This window comes from Bacillus rossius, chromosome 1 (genome assembly GCF_032445375.1).
Source record: "Bacillus rossius redtenbacheri isolate Brsri chromosome 1, Brsri_v3, whole genome shotgun sequence".
Classification (NCBI taxonomy): Eukaryota; Metazoa; Arthropoda; class Insecta; order Phasmatodea; family Bacillidae; genus Bacillus; species Bacillus rossius.
In genome coordinates this window covers 365,694,377-365,710,826 of record NC_086330.1, presented here as the reverse complement: position 1 = coordinate 365,710,826, position 16,450 = coordinate 365,694,377, and the positions used below count along the sequence as shown (strand labels likewise).

At 36.7% G+C, this 16,450-nt stretch overlaps 1 protein-coding gene across 1 annotated transcript in view; it reads right to left on the bottom strand.

Moving 5' to 3' along the window:
* Positions 1–16,450, bottom strand: part of LOC134528380 (ethanolaminephosphotransferase 1) — a 48,179-nt gene that overhangs the window by 20,313 nt on the left and 11,416 nt on the right. The window contains exons 3-6 of the mRNA XM_063361956.1: positions 13,151–13,343; positions 6,346–6,608; positions 4,137–4,294; positions 1,625–1,805 (exon numbers count right to left, since the gene is read on the bottom strand). Coding sequence (XP_063218026.1) covers positions 1,625–1,805; positions 4,137–4,294; positions 6,346–6,608; positions 13,151–13,343 — 795 coding nt within the window. The remainder of the gene's footprint in view (positions 1–1,624; positions 1,806–4,136; positions 4,295–6,345; positions 6,609–13,150; positions 13,344–16,450) is intronic.

Sequence of the window (16,450 nt, the reverse complement as noted above, 5' to 3'; positions counted from 1 at the left end):
AATTCTGTTCGTGTTGATGAAGATAGTGATCAGGATAACATTGATCCAGAGGAGGAGCCTGAACCAGAACCGGTCCCAACTCCAAAAGAGGCATTGGAGGCTGCTAAAGTACTGAGAAGATTCTTTACTCACCAAGATGATCCTGTGGCTACGGAAGATGTCGGTCGTTTAGAAGATAAAGTGAGGTCATTGCTGTGGAAAACTAAAAAGAGGCAAACGACGCTAAAAGACTTCTTCCAATAAACTGTATGAACTGTATGTCTTGTTGTGTTATGTATGTACGTATTTTGACATTCTAAATACAGAGTACTACATATGTACTAATGATTGTATACACTGTATCATTGTATCATTTCATATACATACATATGTAATTTACTACTACATATGTACATATGTGTGTTTGTGAACAATGTAAATATAGTACTGTATATTGTATTTATACTGTTTAATATGGTGTTTTATTTCAGCACACTACTCCATCCAAGATTTAAAAATAGGTTTCTCTCTGTATAACAATCTTTCTCTATAACGATGAAAATCGCTGGTCCCTTGGATATCGTTATAGGGAGAGTCCACTGTAATTGTGTCAAAAAAAAATATTACTTTTACTTATTTGTTTTGTTTATTTTTATATGTATATATGGTTATAACCATTTCAACAATTTTCATAACAGCATGGCTGTGAACACAAGCCACAAGTTTGATGAAACATATGTAGAAGTAAATTAACTCACTATCACGAGAATTTGAATTAAGGTTTACTGCAGTGTGGCCAATCTCAAAGCTGTCTCACTGAATATTCAGAACTAATAAAGCTAAGTCCATAAAAAATTACATTCAAATAATTCATACTACTGTATATTAAAAAAAATTAATGTATGGTATAACAGCATTTTCATGATGTCTCAAACATAAAAAAAAAACATTACTTATAAATAATTTTAACAAAAGCCAAACCTACACATACACATAAAGGATAATATAGGAAAAGTCATAAAAAAAGGGTTACACTACGCAGCACATTCTAGCGGCAACATCTGATCCTATGGCGTCAGCGCTTTTGTGATAAGGGGTATTTTGACAATTTTGAATGTACTTTCATTCTTCTTTCCAGTTTTATTCATTTGTAATAATTTATTATGGCTGGAACAGTTCGTTCAGAGTTTGGTTGCAACAATTACGATGTTACTAACTGCTCAAAGTTGTTTTTGAAGTTAAATTTATTTGGGCACGTGGGTACAGAAGTCGTTTGCATGTAATGGCAATAATCTATTTTACATGAACACCAGGGGACTTATCAAGTGTATCAGTGTGCCAAATAAGTATCAGTGATAGCAAAAATATTCTGGAATAAATTTTAAAAGCCAAAATATGTAGTCATACAATAAAATAGTCGTTACTTTAACTATGTATTATAATTTTGGGATTATGTATACAATGGATAACAAAATATTTTACAATAGCATTATGTTTGTATATTTAGCATTGTGGTATTACACGTGACTTAACTGGATCAAATCCCGGCTTACACAACAATTTTTTTTATTGCATTGCCCACTGAACTAGGTATGCACTCACACAATGCTAATTTTTAATAAACCAGACGACAGAAGACTCTTACGCATATGTTGGAGAAGATGGTGCCGGTGGCCAGGTAGACACAGCGAGGGTCCATCTCCACGACGCTGAATGGTGAACGCGTGACCCAGAGCGTCCCCAGAGCGAGGAACACCAGCACTGGCACCAGCGGCCGGTTGGCCTCCGAGAAGGACCGCATCTTGCCCGTCTTGTCCCGATACGACCTTCCACACACCACCCGTCACAGTCAACACTTACTGCATGTAGTCTCCGCAGTGACGCGAGTCTTCCAGCATTCCACACACACTAGTTCCGTCAGTTACTGATATCCAGTCAATTCATGGCTGAATATAGTTTTAGCATGCTATTCTAGTAAGACATATAAACCCATTTACGATCTTAACTGTTAGTTCACTCAGAAATGAGACTTCGCAATGTTCCACTTGTAAAGTCTTTGTGATTTTTAACCCCAAAACTAATGGCTCATATTTGCAACGCAATGAACAAACTAACAACAAAATATGAAATGTCGATAACCGAGCTAATTTTTCAAAGTTAAGCCTGTGTGAATACTAGTTTTTTGATGAGAAGCGAACAACAAATTGAATGTTTTAAATATTCGCAAAGTGTAACTGAACTGGAAATATTGTTCGCAGCGAAGCTCTACATTTTTTTAAAATAAAGATTGAAGTAATAAAAAATTGTTTAACGTTTGTAATATTTGAGCTGATTAAGTAATTAACCAATTGGGCCAAATTTATAACCTCATTACATAAAAATTATTAAATAACCATGCATAATATTAATACTGAGAATTCATAAAAGCAAATGAAGTGCCACCTTTTTATTTTTTTAAGTAAAAAACTTTATCCAAGCAAAACATAAAAATAAAAAAAAACTAATTATTTTCATGAGCATATCTTAGCCTTCCAATGATATAAAGCTTCAAAAAAAAAAAAAAAAAAAAATTGGTTGTCTGTAAAGTCGGTTTACGGACGATAGTTTAACGTGACGTCATAACAAAACATTGATGAAATGATTGCATACTTTTATGAATAAAATTGAATCATTTTTAATTTAATAATAATATAATAAATACTTAAATTTATACTAGTAATCAGATTTTTAAAATGCAAGAATAATTAACCTTTATTGCCGAAATTCTTGTTGTAATAAACAATGAAAACCACATTAACTTTTCACTTCACTTTATAAACGGTCGACGAAACAGTTCACATGTAGATGACGTGTAATTAATTTTAAAAACTGGCGTTTAGCTATAAAGTTTAAATATAATTATGAACAAGTTTTCATTTAAATAAACTGTAATCAAATATCTATCATAAATAATATGAATCACCATAATTCTTTAGTCAATTGTAACATAACCTATTATTACTGCACTCGCCATGTCTGGTTCCCGCCATAGCGGATAGACATCGCGTTTCATTCGGTTCGTGTCCGTCACCGTAGATAGCAGCAAGGTAAGGGAATAATATTATTTCGTTTTTATAACATGATTTAATAACAAATACGCATCCCAAATAAACCAAACATATTTATAATGTGTTACAATATTTTTTAAAACATTGTGCAAAAGATCCTGGGTGTAATTTGAATTATTATGTGTAACTGTAAAACACCATTGTCCGTTAAAAATATGTTATTCTTTTAGGAAGTAATTTTTTTTTAATTTTTCTATCTTTTGTATGATAAAATCTACCTCTGCATACTTTTATGAATAAAATTGAATCATTTTTATTGAATTATCACTATTTTGTATGGATACAAAGGAGGAGTGAAATGAAGTCTACAATTTAATTAATAAATTTACTTTTATTTGCACTCATTAATTCAAATATGTTTATTACTTTTGTTGTGTCGGGTGCGCCGTATATATTTTTACAAGTAAAAAATGAAAATATAGCAGCGGCTGGGATTCGATCTGTCAACGCAAATTAAAAAATTCCACTGACATTACCCACCTACCTAACAAATTTTATGAAAATCCAATCAATGGTTCTATAGTTATCATCGGACAAACTCTCATACTTAGACAAAAGAAGATTGTTCAAGTTGTTACAGAGACCTTGCTTTGCTCAGTCGAATACAATGTAAAAACTAAGATTTTATATTCTCCATATTTGTATTTGGGGTATTCTCATTAAATTATTAAAGATATAAATTTATTGCATAATTAAAACATATTCTAGATTTCTTCTAACATTATTTTCACAAAAAAAAATTATAAAACACATAAAAATCAGATTGGTTTAGTGTTGAGGTCCTAAACCTGTCATTATGAAGTTCCACTTTGACACCAGAACACAGCAGGTCAGTGGGAATGTAGACGCTACTGGGACGAAGAGTCTCAAAGGCGGTGTGGGCTTTCTCCTGATGTTCAAGTTTCCAACAGCTTGCCTACAGACTGTATCAGACAGAGGGGAAAACTCTTTATGTAGCCATATGGTGATCTAGTGTCGGCTAGGAACATCTTTGAAACAAGCACTGCAAGTGAAGTCCCATCAGATCAAGCATGCAGAGGTACTGCTTACTTGTACACATTCCACAGGCACATGGGTAGGTTGGAGGCCAGCGCGCAGAAGTAGAATGTCAACTCGAACATCACGCCAGCAGAAATGTTTCCTGGCAGCGTGAACCTCCACACTTCGTGCCCGCATACAGACGTGATGAGGAAGATGATTATGGTAGCCTAGAAACAATTATTTCCAAAACCAATTTTTTTATGCCAAATAGCAACAGTACAAACAATGGTAAAAAGACCCATAGTCGCTTTCTGCAGTTCCTTCAGTCACAAGTAGCTGGAGTTGAAAATTTAATTGGGACTTGGAACGTGCAATATGCAGGGTGTCTACAAACACCTGTGAACCAATTTCAGGACTTTTTCAAGACCTGTTATAGAATTATCTTTTTTTTTTTGTATCACAGGAACATTTTTCTGTACACTCAAAAATGTAATTGATGTGAGGCAGTAAGCAAAACGGAACCTTTTGTAGCCGATTTCAATTTTTCCAGTAGTCAAAATTAGTGGTCCAAGTAAAAATTTTTGATTTTCGGATTTTTTTTTATTTCTTCTAATTTAATTTGTCCTTTACATGTAATTGATTACAAAACTTTTGTTTCATACCTTAATTGTTTCTTAAATGTAAAAATACAGATTCTGTGTTTTTCTCAAAACTCCCATTTCATTTTATAAAATTCAAATGTCCATACCTTATAAATAAATAAATAAATAAATAAAAACCATCATAGATTAGACATAAGAATTCTGCAAAAAATTTTTTTCTTCAAAATTTAGAGCTTAATTCAAAAATATTAATAACTAAAAATAAAAACTGTAAATTGCCGTAAGCAGGTCCCTTTTTGCTTTCCGCCTCACATATACTCTTCAGAGGAACGTGCCAATTTTTAACTAAAAGGCTAAAACCTTTTCAGTTTTTCACACATAATTTAAAAAAAATTATACAAATGAAAAATTATGCAAATTTGCAAAAGAGAATTTTGAGATAAGTCCTTCAGTTTAGTTACTTTTTCATGACTTTTGTTACCTGTAGAGACACTGACATCACAAACTGTTGTTTGTCACTATGACCTTTTAACAATCTACAGAGTGAATGAAAATATATTTTATAGATTCACGTAGCTATGAGGGTAAAACAAGACTGCTGGCATTAAATATAAAAAGGAAGGAATGGAGCCTTCAGCTTGTGAGTTTACTTGCACTTCCAGACTCGAAGAAAACCCATGAATTTTTATTTTTTCTGCCACAGACCTTTTGAACTACTGTAACTAAAATTAAGGTTATTGTAATATACTTTTTCTGTTTTCACAGGACAAGAGAAGCATTGCACTAGGTCAGTTTTATATTATTCATATTTTTTTTTTGTTTTGAAAAAAAAAATTGCTGTGAAGAAGAATGCATTCAATATTAAATCTGAAATGACAAAACCTTCTGTGCTCTGTGTCAACAAACATATACATTTAAAACTCCAAGGTCAGAAATCAATTTCAAAGATTATTGCATTAGAGCTTTTGGTTTGAGCCACGCAGTCACTAAGGCGGCAAAGTGCATGTAGGTCAACCTTGTAGCAATCCTTCCAGGTCAAAGATCATAAGGAACTCCCAGGACAGCTCGTCACTGAGTGTATTTAATTCAGGATTTTTTTTGACATACACCATTGCTGGTTATGCTGTGTCGTAAGTAACCTAATAAATGGACAAAAATAAATAAAAAAATGTATATGCAAACACAGAGAAAACAAGACAAAATCAGCCAATGTCAGACTACATATCTGTTTGTGCCTGAGGATGTTTAACTGTTTGTTCTTATGAAGTCTACTATGTTCCTCTGGATTGTTATCATTGTGGTGTCCAGAATATCTGTTTTCCTACATCTCTGGGTTTAGCCTGTGCGTCTCTGTGTTGTTGTTGTGTTGTTCAGATTATCTGTTCAGCATCATCGTTGGGTTCGTCTGTTTGTGGCTATGTTGCCCAAGGACATTTTTTTTTGGCCTCAATTTACTGTCCTTGTCGTCGTGAGCCCACTGTGTTCCTTTGGGCTGTAATGTTTTTCTTACTAATTTTTTCTGTGCTTTTGACATCGGCTGAATTTGGCTTGTGTTCCCGAGTGCTTGCAGATAACATACTGCGAAACCAGCAATGGCATTCAAAGAGTGAACCGCGTGCACTTGGAAGTGCGTCACCGCTGGTGCCGGCACCGAGGGGACCGGGGTCAACGCTCACCACCATGGACGCATCGTAGCCCCACGGCAGGAACAGCACCCCCGTGTTGTACTTCTCCCAGTGCGACAGGTAGAAGTTGACGAACACGTTCCACAGGCAGAAGTAGAAGCGCAGGGCAGAGATGGAGTGCTGGCCACGCCCAAACACGGAGTACACGCACACCGGGATGAGCACGGCCGTCCACGAGTCCAGCCCGTGGTCGAACAGCTCGCCCAGCGGGCCGCTCGTCTGGGTGCGGCGCGCCTGCTTGCCGTCGATGCCATCTGCCGGCGGGACACAGACAGAACCAGTTAATACTACCAATTACCAATCAATTACTAGTACTTTGCAGTGGCGTAGCCAGGATTTGTGTATGGGGGGGGGGGGGGGGGGGGAGGGTGTTAAGAAGCATGGCCCCCCTGTATTAAAGCGGGGGGTCCGGGGGTCCCTCCCCCGGGAAAATTTGGATTTTAAGGTGTAAAAGAGTGCTATTTTAGCAGTTTTCGGTTCTTAAATTTAAATATTGTAATGGTAAAAATGTTATTAATTTTAATATGAAATTTTTTTGAGTGATGAATAAGAAATTAATTAAAGATTTGGTGCTGGGGGAGGGGGGTGTTTGAACCCCTAAACTCCCCCCCCCCCTGGCTACGCCCCTGGTACTTTGTCCAATATTCACTTGAGCTTAATACTTATAACTATTTGTTACCTGATGCTGGCACAAAAAGAAATACTATCTATTTGCATTAATTTTGTGATTGCTGAGGAACGTGAGATTGTCTTCCATGCTTTAGGTAGCATCTTGCACCACGCATAACCAGTTAAATGGATGAATCTTGGATGAATGTTTATCTAATTATAGAACTGTCTATTTATAACGTAGTAGCAGCACGGTGTGAAAAAAAAAAATTCTGCAGATGTTGTCTCTTGTAAATGTGATTTAGATAGTCTTTCAGGAATAAAAATATGTCAGTGTTGAATTGTTAGTACTAGTAATAAATAAGTTACGTATTTACTTGCTGCAAATATGCCATGATAATATGCAACTGAATCAGTTTTAAGTAATGTCTTTACGTGGCTAGAATAATTTATTGAAATATGTTACAAGCAGAGAAATTAACTCTCTGACAAATATTATTCTACGAAGACTTATGCAGCAAGTTAGTTTTAAAAAAACTGGACATAGAAATTAATTTATCGGGCACCATATTTTTTATAATTTTGAATTATTTTGGATAAACAAGAACATGTGGTGTTAACTATACCTGAAATTGAAATAAAATAAGAATTTAAGAAATCAATTGTGTAATCTGTTGTGTTACTAAGTTCACATATATGCAAAGAACGGTAACACGATTCATCATGAAATAATCTTCACGATAAACTATTTCCTTTACACTGAGGGCTGATCGCGCATTGCCGGTGATTTCGAGATGTTAACTATGGGCGCCACCACGTGGAAGGGCACGTGGACCCGGCGGAGTCTCTCACTCAGGGCGTGACGTAGCCCAAGTGGGGACGAGTTACCAGCCCTTTCTATCCTGGCTACCCAGACCTGGCCCGCTCTAGGCGTCGGGCACGCCACACTCCTAGACTCACTCACCACGTGATTAAATAAGTACTCACTTTATATTTATTCTCCAGATTTAATTTCACTAACACGTCTCTCTACACGCCCGTTACACGTTACACATTACACGGCTAAAAAAAAAAGCCTGAGGCACGAATCGGTTTAGGTGAAGGCATGGTCCGCACACGTGGCCATGCTGCAAAGTATACTTATTACACGGTGATGAAAAAAAAACTCGACTGAGACAATTAATTAATTAAACAGTCCGCTGACCGAGAGCTGCCCCGAGGATGACGTACGAAAGAGATTCAGAAATAATTAACGAGACAGAGTTACTTGGTCAGTGCTGAACAAAGGTTGAAGTCCCCGGGGTGCTGGCGCGTCTGCTCTCGGTCAGTGATGAAGATGGACTGGGGTGAGCTCATCGCTCGCAGGTGGCAACATGGCGCCCTTCGCGCCAACACAATTACCGTTACTGTATTCTACGACTCCGTGCCCCGGCGAAAGTTGAGTAAATTACAGATAAACATTAAAAATATATAAAAATTACTGACAATGGAAAGTTTGTTACTATTTACTTATTTAATGATAATTCATATAAAAGCATTCCTATCCTCGTCCAAGTCCGTGCCTGTTCGGGTCCGCCCGGGCAACGTCTATAGTTATTTAAGGTAACCTATTTAAATTACAGAAAACACAAGTAAATTGCACAACACTGGGGCAAAGACGAATGAAAACAAAAAGGGTTTACAAATAATATTAAAACGTAGCAAATTAGGGGTGCGGCGCACTGCAGCTAAGCGCCCTCTTGCCGGGCTAGACACACACGCACACACGCACGCACGAGCGGGAGGTTTGAACTGAAACGGTGGTTGGGCGGTGTCATATCGGGCTCAAAGGGGCCGCAGGCCCGGACGACGTCAACACTCAACACTCGATCATAAGACGCGTGAGTTCGATTTAATGTAGTATTAAAAATTCTATTGTGTACTTACTAAAGTTAAATAACATCAAACAATTATGTGTTTGTTATCATATCTATTTCAATCAAACAAAAACCAAATTTGAACACTTAAGTCATGAAATGCACCAGCTAATCAATCAGAGAACCAATTTAATGAGATAATTAATCTGTAGAGTAACCTTTGGGCAAAACTAATAAACAAATTATAGTGGATGAAATTATGAAAAAATTGTGACAACAAAATGTAATATTAAAACTATCATTAATATGCTTATAGAGAAAAATGAATTCTGAATTCTACATAGACATATACATACAATGCTTTAGCCTTAAAATTACCTATAACACAATACGTACCAGCGATTCTACATAATAAATACTTGTATAATTTGCCTTAGATACTTTTGCACATGTGAATTCAAGTCTGACAGAATACTACCAGATATAGAAGTCCAATGTCACCAACTGGTATTCTTGTAGTACACTATGCTGTTTATTAACGCTGCAACTTGTTACACTGTAGAACGATACTCAGTATTTTAATAATTGTAGTTTGGTACTAAAATCTTCGTAGGTGGTCTGGCACTTCTTAAATGATCCTGTGCCCTGAAGATACAGTTTATATATCACTTATATACACAATCTTCTACTGAATGTTGTAGTCTATAAATTGAAAACCACTACCACGGATATCTCTTGATTAGTCATGCGTCCCCCAGAAAGTCTATGTGGGAACAACACACAAATTCGGTGGTCACTGACGAAAAGTCTATACAAAGACTCATTTGGAATATCTTCTGGTTACCTAGTTGGTAAGGTTAGTTTCATGTAGCTGCGATAATTCTGCATGCAGCCCAACGAACACATCTTAGTTCTCAAAATTCTCAACTCTGAGAATAAAATATAGTGTCTTCTTCATCAAGAAAAAACCATTCAACTGATGAATACTGCCTGTAGACTCATTTTACTCTGGGCTACATACAAATGGTCTAAGTGATTTCCCAATAAAACTTTAGCATGAGGCTTAACTATTAAACTAGCTCTCTTGTTAGTTACAAATCTTCTAACTGAAAGTTCTAAAGAACAAACTTACAAAATTTCTTTAAAATAAAACTATTTTTCAAATAGATCATATTTACACTACTTACATTTAAAAAAAAAAAAAAAAAAGTTGTTGGTTTACTAAAATAACTGAATTTGGAGAGTATTATCTGCTATGTATTATAGAATAATAAACAAGTTATCTGGAAGGAAAATAAAACCTGAATTACAATTGTACCTCGCTACTCTTTGAAATTGATATTTCCTTATACAGTAATCACCAGTTATGAGTTTCACGATCATTAATAGTATCAATGATCAGTTAAACAAAAGTCATACTGGTGTATCATGAAACACTAGCTATGCATGCCTCAAGAACGTGATAACTGTAAAACTCTCTCACAAATAACGGCACCTGGAGTACTACGTTACTAAAAATTAAAACACCTGTAATCAAAAAGGCTTGCAAACAGTTATTTTCTTCTTTAAATAATTATTTCTAATATTTATGTTTTAAACTAAGTAACCGATTACTCAAAGTAAAAAAAAAAATTAAATTGTCTTATGTAATGCTAATGCAGACCCTTCCAATTTCCTTTTACTTACACTTTCCTACATTTTACACTGAGTTTTACTGTGAAATATGGAAACAGTTCCAAAGTCAGTAAGCTGACACCACAGCATGGAGATATGCCATCAAAATATGTCTGCAGCACCAATAATCTCTATGTGGGTACTTTCAAGCACTTGCATAACATTTTTTTCATTTTAGTTTGAAAAAAGTTAATGATTTTCAGTTAGTTCAAACTTATTCTTCAACAGCCAATACATTATATATATATACATTTATATTATATACATACATTTTATATATATATATATATATATATATATATATATATATATATATATATATATATAAATTATATATAAACTCTCATAAGCCTTTACCAGACCAATGAAAATTTTCCAAAATTTCGACTCACAATAATTTTTCTATGTTTACATACAATTCCCGAATCCCATGGTAATGGGACAATTTGTAACCTCCAAGGCCAAGGAAAATTTCTAGCTTACCAAGGTGGTAGCAAAATTCCTACTTTCAAGAAAAGTGGGAATATTCGTAATTCCAAGGTAGAGGCCAAATTTATATTTGCAAAGTAGAAAAAAACTTCCTACTTTCAATATACATAGTGGCAAAATAACTAATTCAAGGTAATGGCAAAATTCCTATTTCCAAAGAAGTGAACAAATTCTTACTTTCAAGATAATGGCAAAATTTCAACTTCCAAGGTAGTGGAAATATTCCTACCTACAAAGTAGAGGCCAAATTCCTACTTAAAAAGTAGTTGCAAATTCCCATCTTACTTCCAAGGTAGTGGAAATATTCCTAATGCAAGGTAGAGGCTAAATTCCTACTTACAAAGTAGAGGCAAATTTCCTACTTCCAAGGTAGTGGCAATATTCATACTAACCAGGTAGTGGCAGAATTCTTACTTCCAAGGTTGAGGCAAATTTCCTCATTCAAATGTAGTGGCAAAATTCCTAATTTCAAGGTAATGACAAATCATTACTTCCAAGGTAGTGGAGATATTCCTAATGCAAGGTAGAGGCTAAATTCCTACTTACAAAGTAGAGGAAAATTTCCTACTTCCAAGGTAGGTAGTGGCAAAATTCATACTACCCAGGTAGTGGCAGAATTCTTACTTCCAAGGTTGCGGCAAATTTCTTAATTCAAATGTAGTGGCGAAATTCCTAATTTCAAGGTAATGACAAATCCTTACTTCCAAGGTATTTAGTGGATATATTCCTAATGCAAGGTAGAGGCTAAATTCCTATGTTCAAAGTAGACACAAAATTTCTACTTCCAAATAGTGGCCAAATTCCTGACTTCCCAGGTGGTGGTGGTGGTGGTGGAATTCCTAACTTCTAAGGTGGTGGTGGTGGTGGTGGAATTCCTAACTTCCAAGGTGGTCGTGGTGGTGGTGGAATTCCTAACTTCCAAGGTGGTGGTGGTGGAATTCCTAACTTCCAAGGTGGTGGTGGTGGAATTCCTAACTTCCAAGGTGGTGGTGGTGGAATTCCTAACTTCCAAGGTGGTGGTGGTGGTGGTGGAATTCCTAACTTCCAAGGTGGTGGTGGTGGTGGAATTCCTAACTTCCAAGGTGGTGGTGGTGGAATTCCTAACTTCCAAGGTGGTGATGGTGGTGGAATTCCTAACTTCCAAGGTGGTGGTGGTGGTGGAATTCCTAACTTCCAAGGTGGTGATGGTGGTGGAATTCCTAACTTCCAAGGTGGTGGTGGTGGTGGTGGTGGTGGAATTCCTAACTTCCAAGGTGGTGGTGGTGGTGGTGGTGGTGGTGGTGGTGGAATTCCTAACTTCCAAGGTGGTGGTGGTGGAATTCCTAACTTCCAAGGTGGTGATGGTGGTGGAATTCCTAACTTCCAAGGTGGTGGTGGTGGTGGTGGCGGTGGTGGAATTCCTAACTTCCAAGGTGGTGATGGTGGTGGAATTCCTAACTTCCAAGGTGGTGGTGGTGGTGGTGGTGGTGGTGGTGGTGGTGGCGGTGGTGGAATTCCTAACTTCCAAGGTGGTGATGGTGGTGGAATTCCTAACTTCCAAGGTGGTGGTGGTGGTGGTGGAATTCCTAACTTCCAAGGCGGTGGTGGTGGAATTCCTAACTTCCAAGGTGGTGGTGGTGGTGGTGGAATTCCTAACTTCCAAGGTGGTGGTGGTGGTGGAATTCCTAACTTCCAAGGTGGTGGTGGTGGAATTCCTAACTTCCAAGGTGGTGATGGTGGTGGAATTCCTAACTTCCAAGGTGGTGGTGGTGGTGGAATTCCTAACTTCCAAGGTGGTGATGGTGGTGGAATTCCTAACTTCCAAGGTGGTGGTGGTGGTGGTGGTGGTGGTGGTGGTGGTGGTGGTGGAATTCCTAACTTCCAAGGTGGTGGTGGTGGTGGTGGTGGTGGTGGAATTCCTAACTTCCAAGGTGGTGGTGGTGGAATTCCTAACTTCCAAGGTGGTGATGGTGGTGGAATTCCTAACTTCCAAGGTGGTGGTGGTGGTGGTGGTGGTGGCGGAATTCCTAACTTCCAAGGTGGTGATGGTGGTGGAATTCCTAACTTCCAAGGTGGTGGTGGTGGTGGTGGTGGTGGCGGTGGTGGAATTCCTAACTTCCAAGGTGGTGATGGTGGTGGAATTCCTAACTTCCAAGGTGGTGGTGGTGGTGGTGGTGGTGGAGACTCACCCAGGGTGTAGGCGAGGAACACGTTGACAGCGGCCAGCAGCCACACCCAGCCGGGGATGGCCGGCACCTCCGGGTGCGACGGGCTCGACGCGTAGAAGTCATAGTCGTAGTACGAGAAGATGAGGAAGTTGAGGACCGTGAAGAGGAACCCAGAGAAGGTGAGCAGGTTGGGCGCCACCCACCTCGGGCAGAACTGCAGCGCAAACACCAGCCGTGCAGTCACCGTCACTCACACCTCTACAGGATGTACAAGTTCATTAACAGCCCAGTACAAAGAACTAGGTAACAAAACTGTTTTCAGGCAGGTATGTTGTAACGAAATTTCACTACACAACCAAAAGAGAAAAATTAATAAACGCAAAAACAAATTCATGCATCCCTTGGTAGGCACACTATCAAAAACGTTCAAATTGTTTGTCTGAAACATACAAATTTTGATAAAATGAACCTTTACTGCAAGGTATTGAAATTTAAAAAAATTCATAACTTCCATTCCATGTACACTATCAAATAAATTCTTATTTATTTTAAACATTCTAAACATTATCTAAAACTTTTGTCTAAAATTAATTTGATATGACCAGTTATTACTTACTGCAAAGGTTGAAATAAGAAGGATTTAAGAACCAAAAATCATAACTCCTTTAGTATATTGTGTCACTGCAGACCCATGACCTTCCCAACTTTGCAAAATATCCTAATGCCATGAAGTTCTTAGAGTAATGCAGTACATCAGCTGATTATATGGTTCAAGGTTATAGTAACCTATTTTTCCTTACTTGCATTTTGTCATTATGAAATTTCTCGCAAGGAATTTTTATAATGAATTATTTTATTTAAAAATGCCTTTTAACTATAGATAAAATGTGGATCCTCTGCTTCTGTGCGTTGGTGTCCTTGTTCAACTATAGATATAAAATTGGTTTGCAGAGTAATTTATTGGGTATATGCTTTTTTCAGCTTTTTATTTGCCTTCAATATTGTTTTCATGACTGTGTTTTATGTTTAGATTAAAGTGTAAGCTATAATTATGTTTCTGGAACATTGTGTATTGTGTTGGTACCAGAAAAGGTGAGAGACAAGTGCGCAAATCAGCATGCCAAAATTTTTGGGTCTTTTTCAGCTGCCAAGACTTTCAGGCAGTTTCTGTATGCATTCTTATGATGTGCAAGTCTGCAGTTGTCCTTTCCCAAGAGAGACGGTAATTTTATCACGTCTGTACGACAGCCAATCAGAACAGATGTTGTGATTTTTTTCTTCATGTAATTTTTGCAGGAAAAGCCTCGTTGCGAGGGTTAAGAAATTGTTATTTTATTTTATTTATTTGTAATTGTAACATGCCAACCAACAGGACAAAGCCTTTAATGGTTGGCACACAATTAGATACATATACACACACAATAAATAAACATAAATGAAAAACACAAAACAATCAATATAATACATATAAAAACAAAACACACATAACGAAAGACAATAAAACAAAATTCAAACATTACAATTTAGACAATATAGAACTAAAACACACATGATCATTAAGAACTAAGGAAAATAATTAAAGTCTTTATCAAATTTATTAAAATTGGTTATTAACCTAAAGATAAGATCATTATTTCTGTTAACTGTACATAAAGTGGAAGTTAAACGATATGATTTTGTGAGTACTGTGCTGTGATTGGTTGGTGAGGCCACACACCTGCCACTTCCCTTGGGTGGTACACAGTGTGTAACCTCTTCAGTCGTTGGTCAAGTACTGTGGCGAAAGAACTTATGAGGGAAGGGGAACGGGTAGGGGGGCTCAAAAATAACAAACACATTATGAGTGCTTAAGAGCAAACAATTTAACGTCTGGGGTCGGGCCATGTCGCAAGTAATATCATTTCAACCTTCGTTTTTCTTCATTGTTTTTCAGACTTTTTGATTAGAATTCATAGTCCTAAGACGTCTAGCGCAGGCCCCCATGGTCCATCGGTTCACCGGGATTTACTTCCCAAAATGCATCATACCTAGACGACAAAGTTGCTAGGGACATTCTTGCGTAGAGAGACACATGACTGTGAGTAACGAGCGGCGTGAGTGATTGTTTTCATTCGGAGCTATCTTGCGTAAAGGACATGTAATTTTTACGCCGGGAGAAGAATAAAATGTCTTATATTTCGATTCTTTTATCTGAGAATTATTGTTAACAGTTCCTAGTCATTCAACAGTCCTAGACAGAACTGTACACCCAACTACCTGCAATTTCTGATATAGCCTATAAATTTGTCAAGAGTTGATGTACTTAAGTGCAAAGAACAATAGTCATCTTAGCCAGGCATGATTGTGAATTGTCACTATAAATACTATCACATCCACGCTATCATTTATTGCAAAAATGATCGAAAACTTTTGGCTGAAAATTTTTTTGATGAAAATTATACTGCAACGGGTTTAAAAAAACAGCGGTTAAAATAAAAAAATTTAGAACTTCCTTACTCTATACTTATTTTATAGCTTCTAAACATTACCTTAAACTTTAGCAAAAAAAAAAAAAATTATACGACCATTTATTAGTGCAAGAAATGAAATATAGTGTTTGAAAGTTAAAAAAATTAAATTCATAACTACCTTTGAAGGTATAGTATGAAATTTGTTCGAAGTTATTTAATGCTGGATGCATTGAATTTAAAACATTCAAAATATTTTCACTGCATGGAATATGATAGAATATTTAAGTTATCATTTTGGAATATTGGAGATCATATAGGTTGTTACTTAACATTAAGTCCTCAAAATGTTCCAAAAGTTTCTAGAAGTTTCCAGAACGTACTAGAAGAAATAGTTTTGAAGTAACTGTGTATGTATGTGTATATATATATATATATATATATATATATATATATATATATATATATATATATATATATATATATATATATATTGACATCGTCCGGGGCTACGCCCAGCTCGATATGCCATCACACCCCACCACTCCACTCCTTCCCTGGCGTTTGAATCTCCCGCCGACATGTGTGTGTGTGCGTGTGAGAGCGCCGCGAACCACAGGAAGAGGGCGCAGTAGAATCAGTGCTTCGTGCCCCTAAATTATTAGTAATTGGATGTTTGTAATTCGCTTTTCTTTTTCACCCCTGTTATTTTTATAATATTTGTCATTTCAATAATTAACGTAAATTTTAAGTGTATTGAAGAAATATCCTGCAGGCCGCCAGAGACGTAGACTTGCCGAGGCCATAATGCAAAACCGATCTTCATCTTTTATTTAGAACTATATAATAAATTTCTAATGTAATTCTTATATTT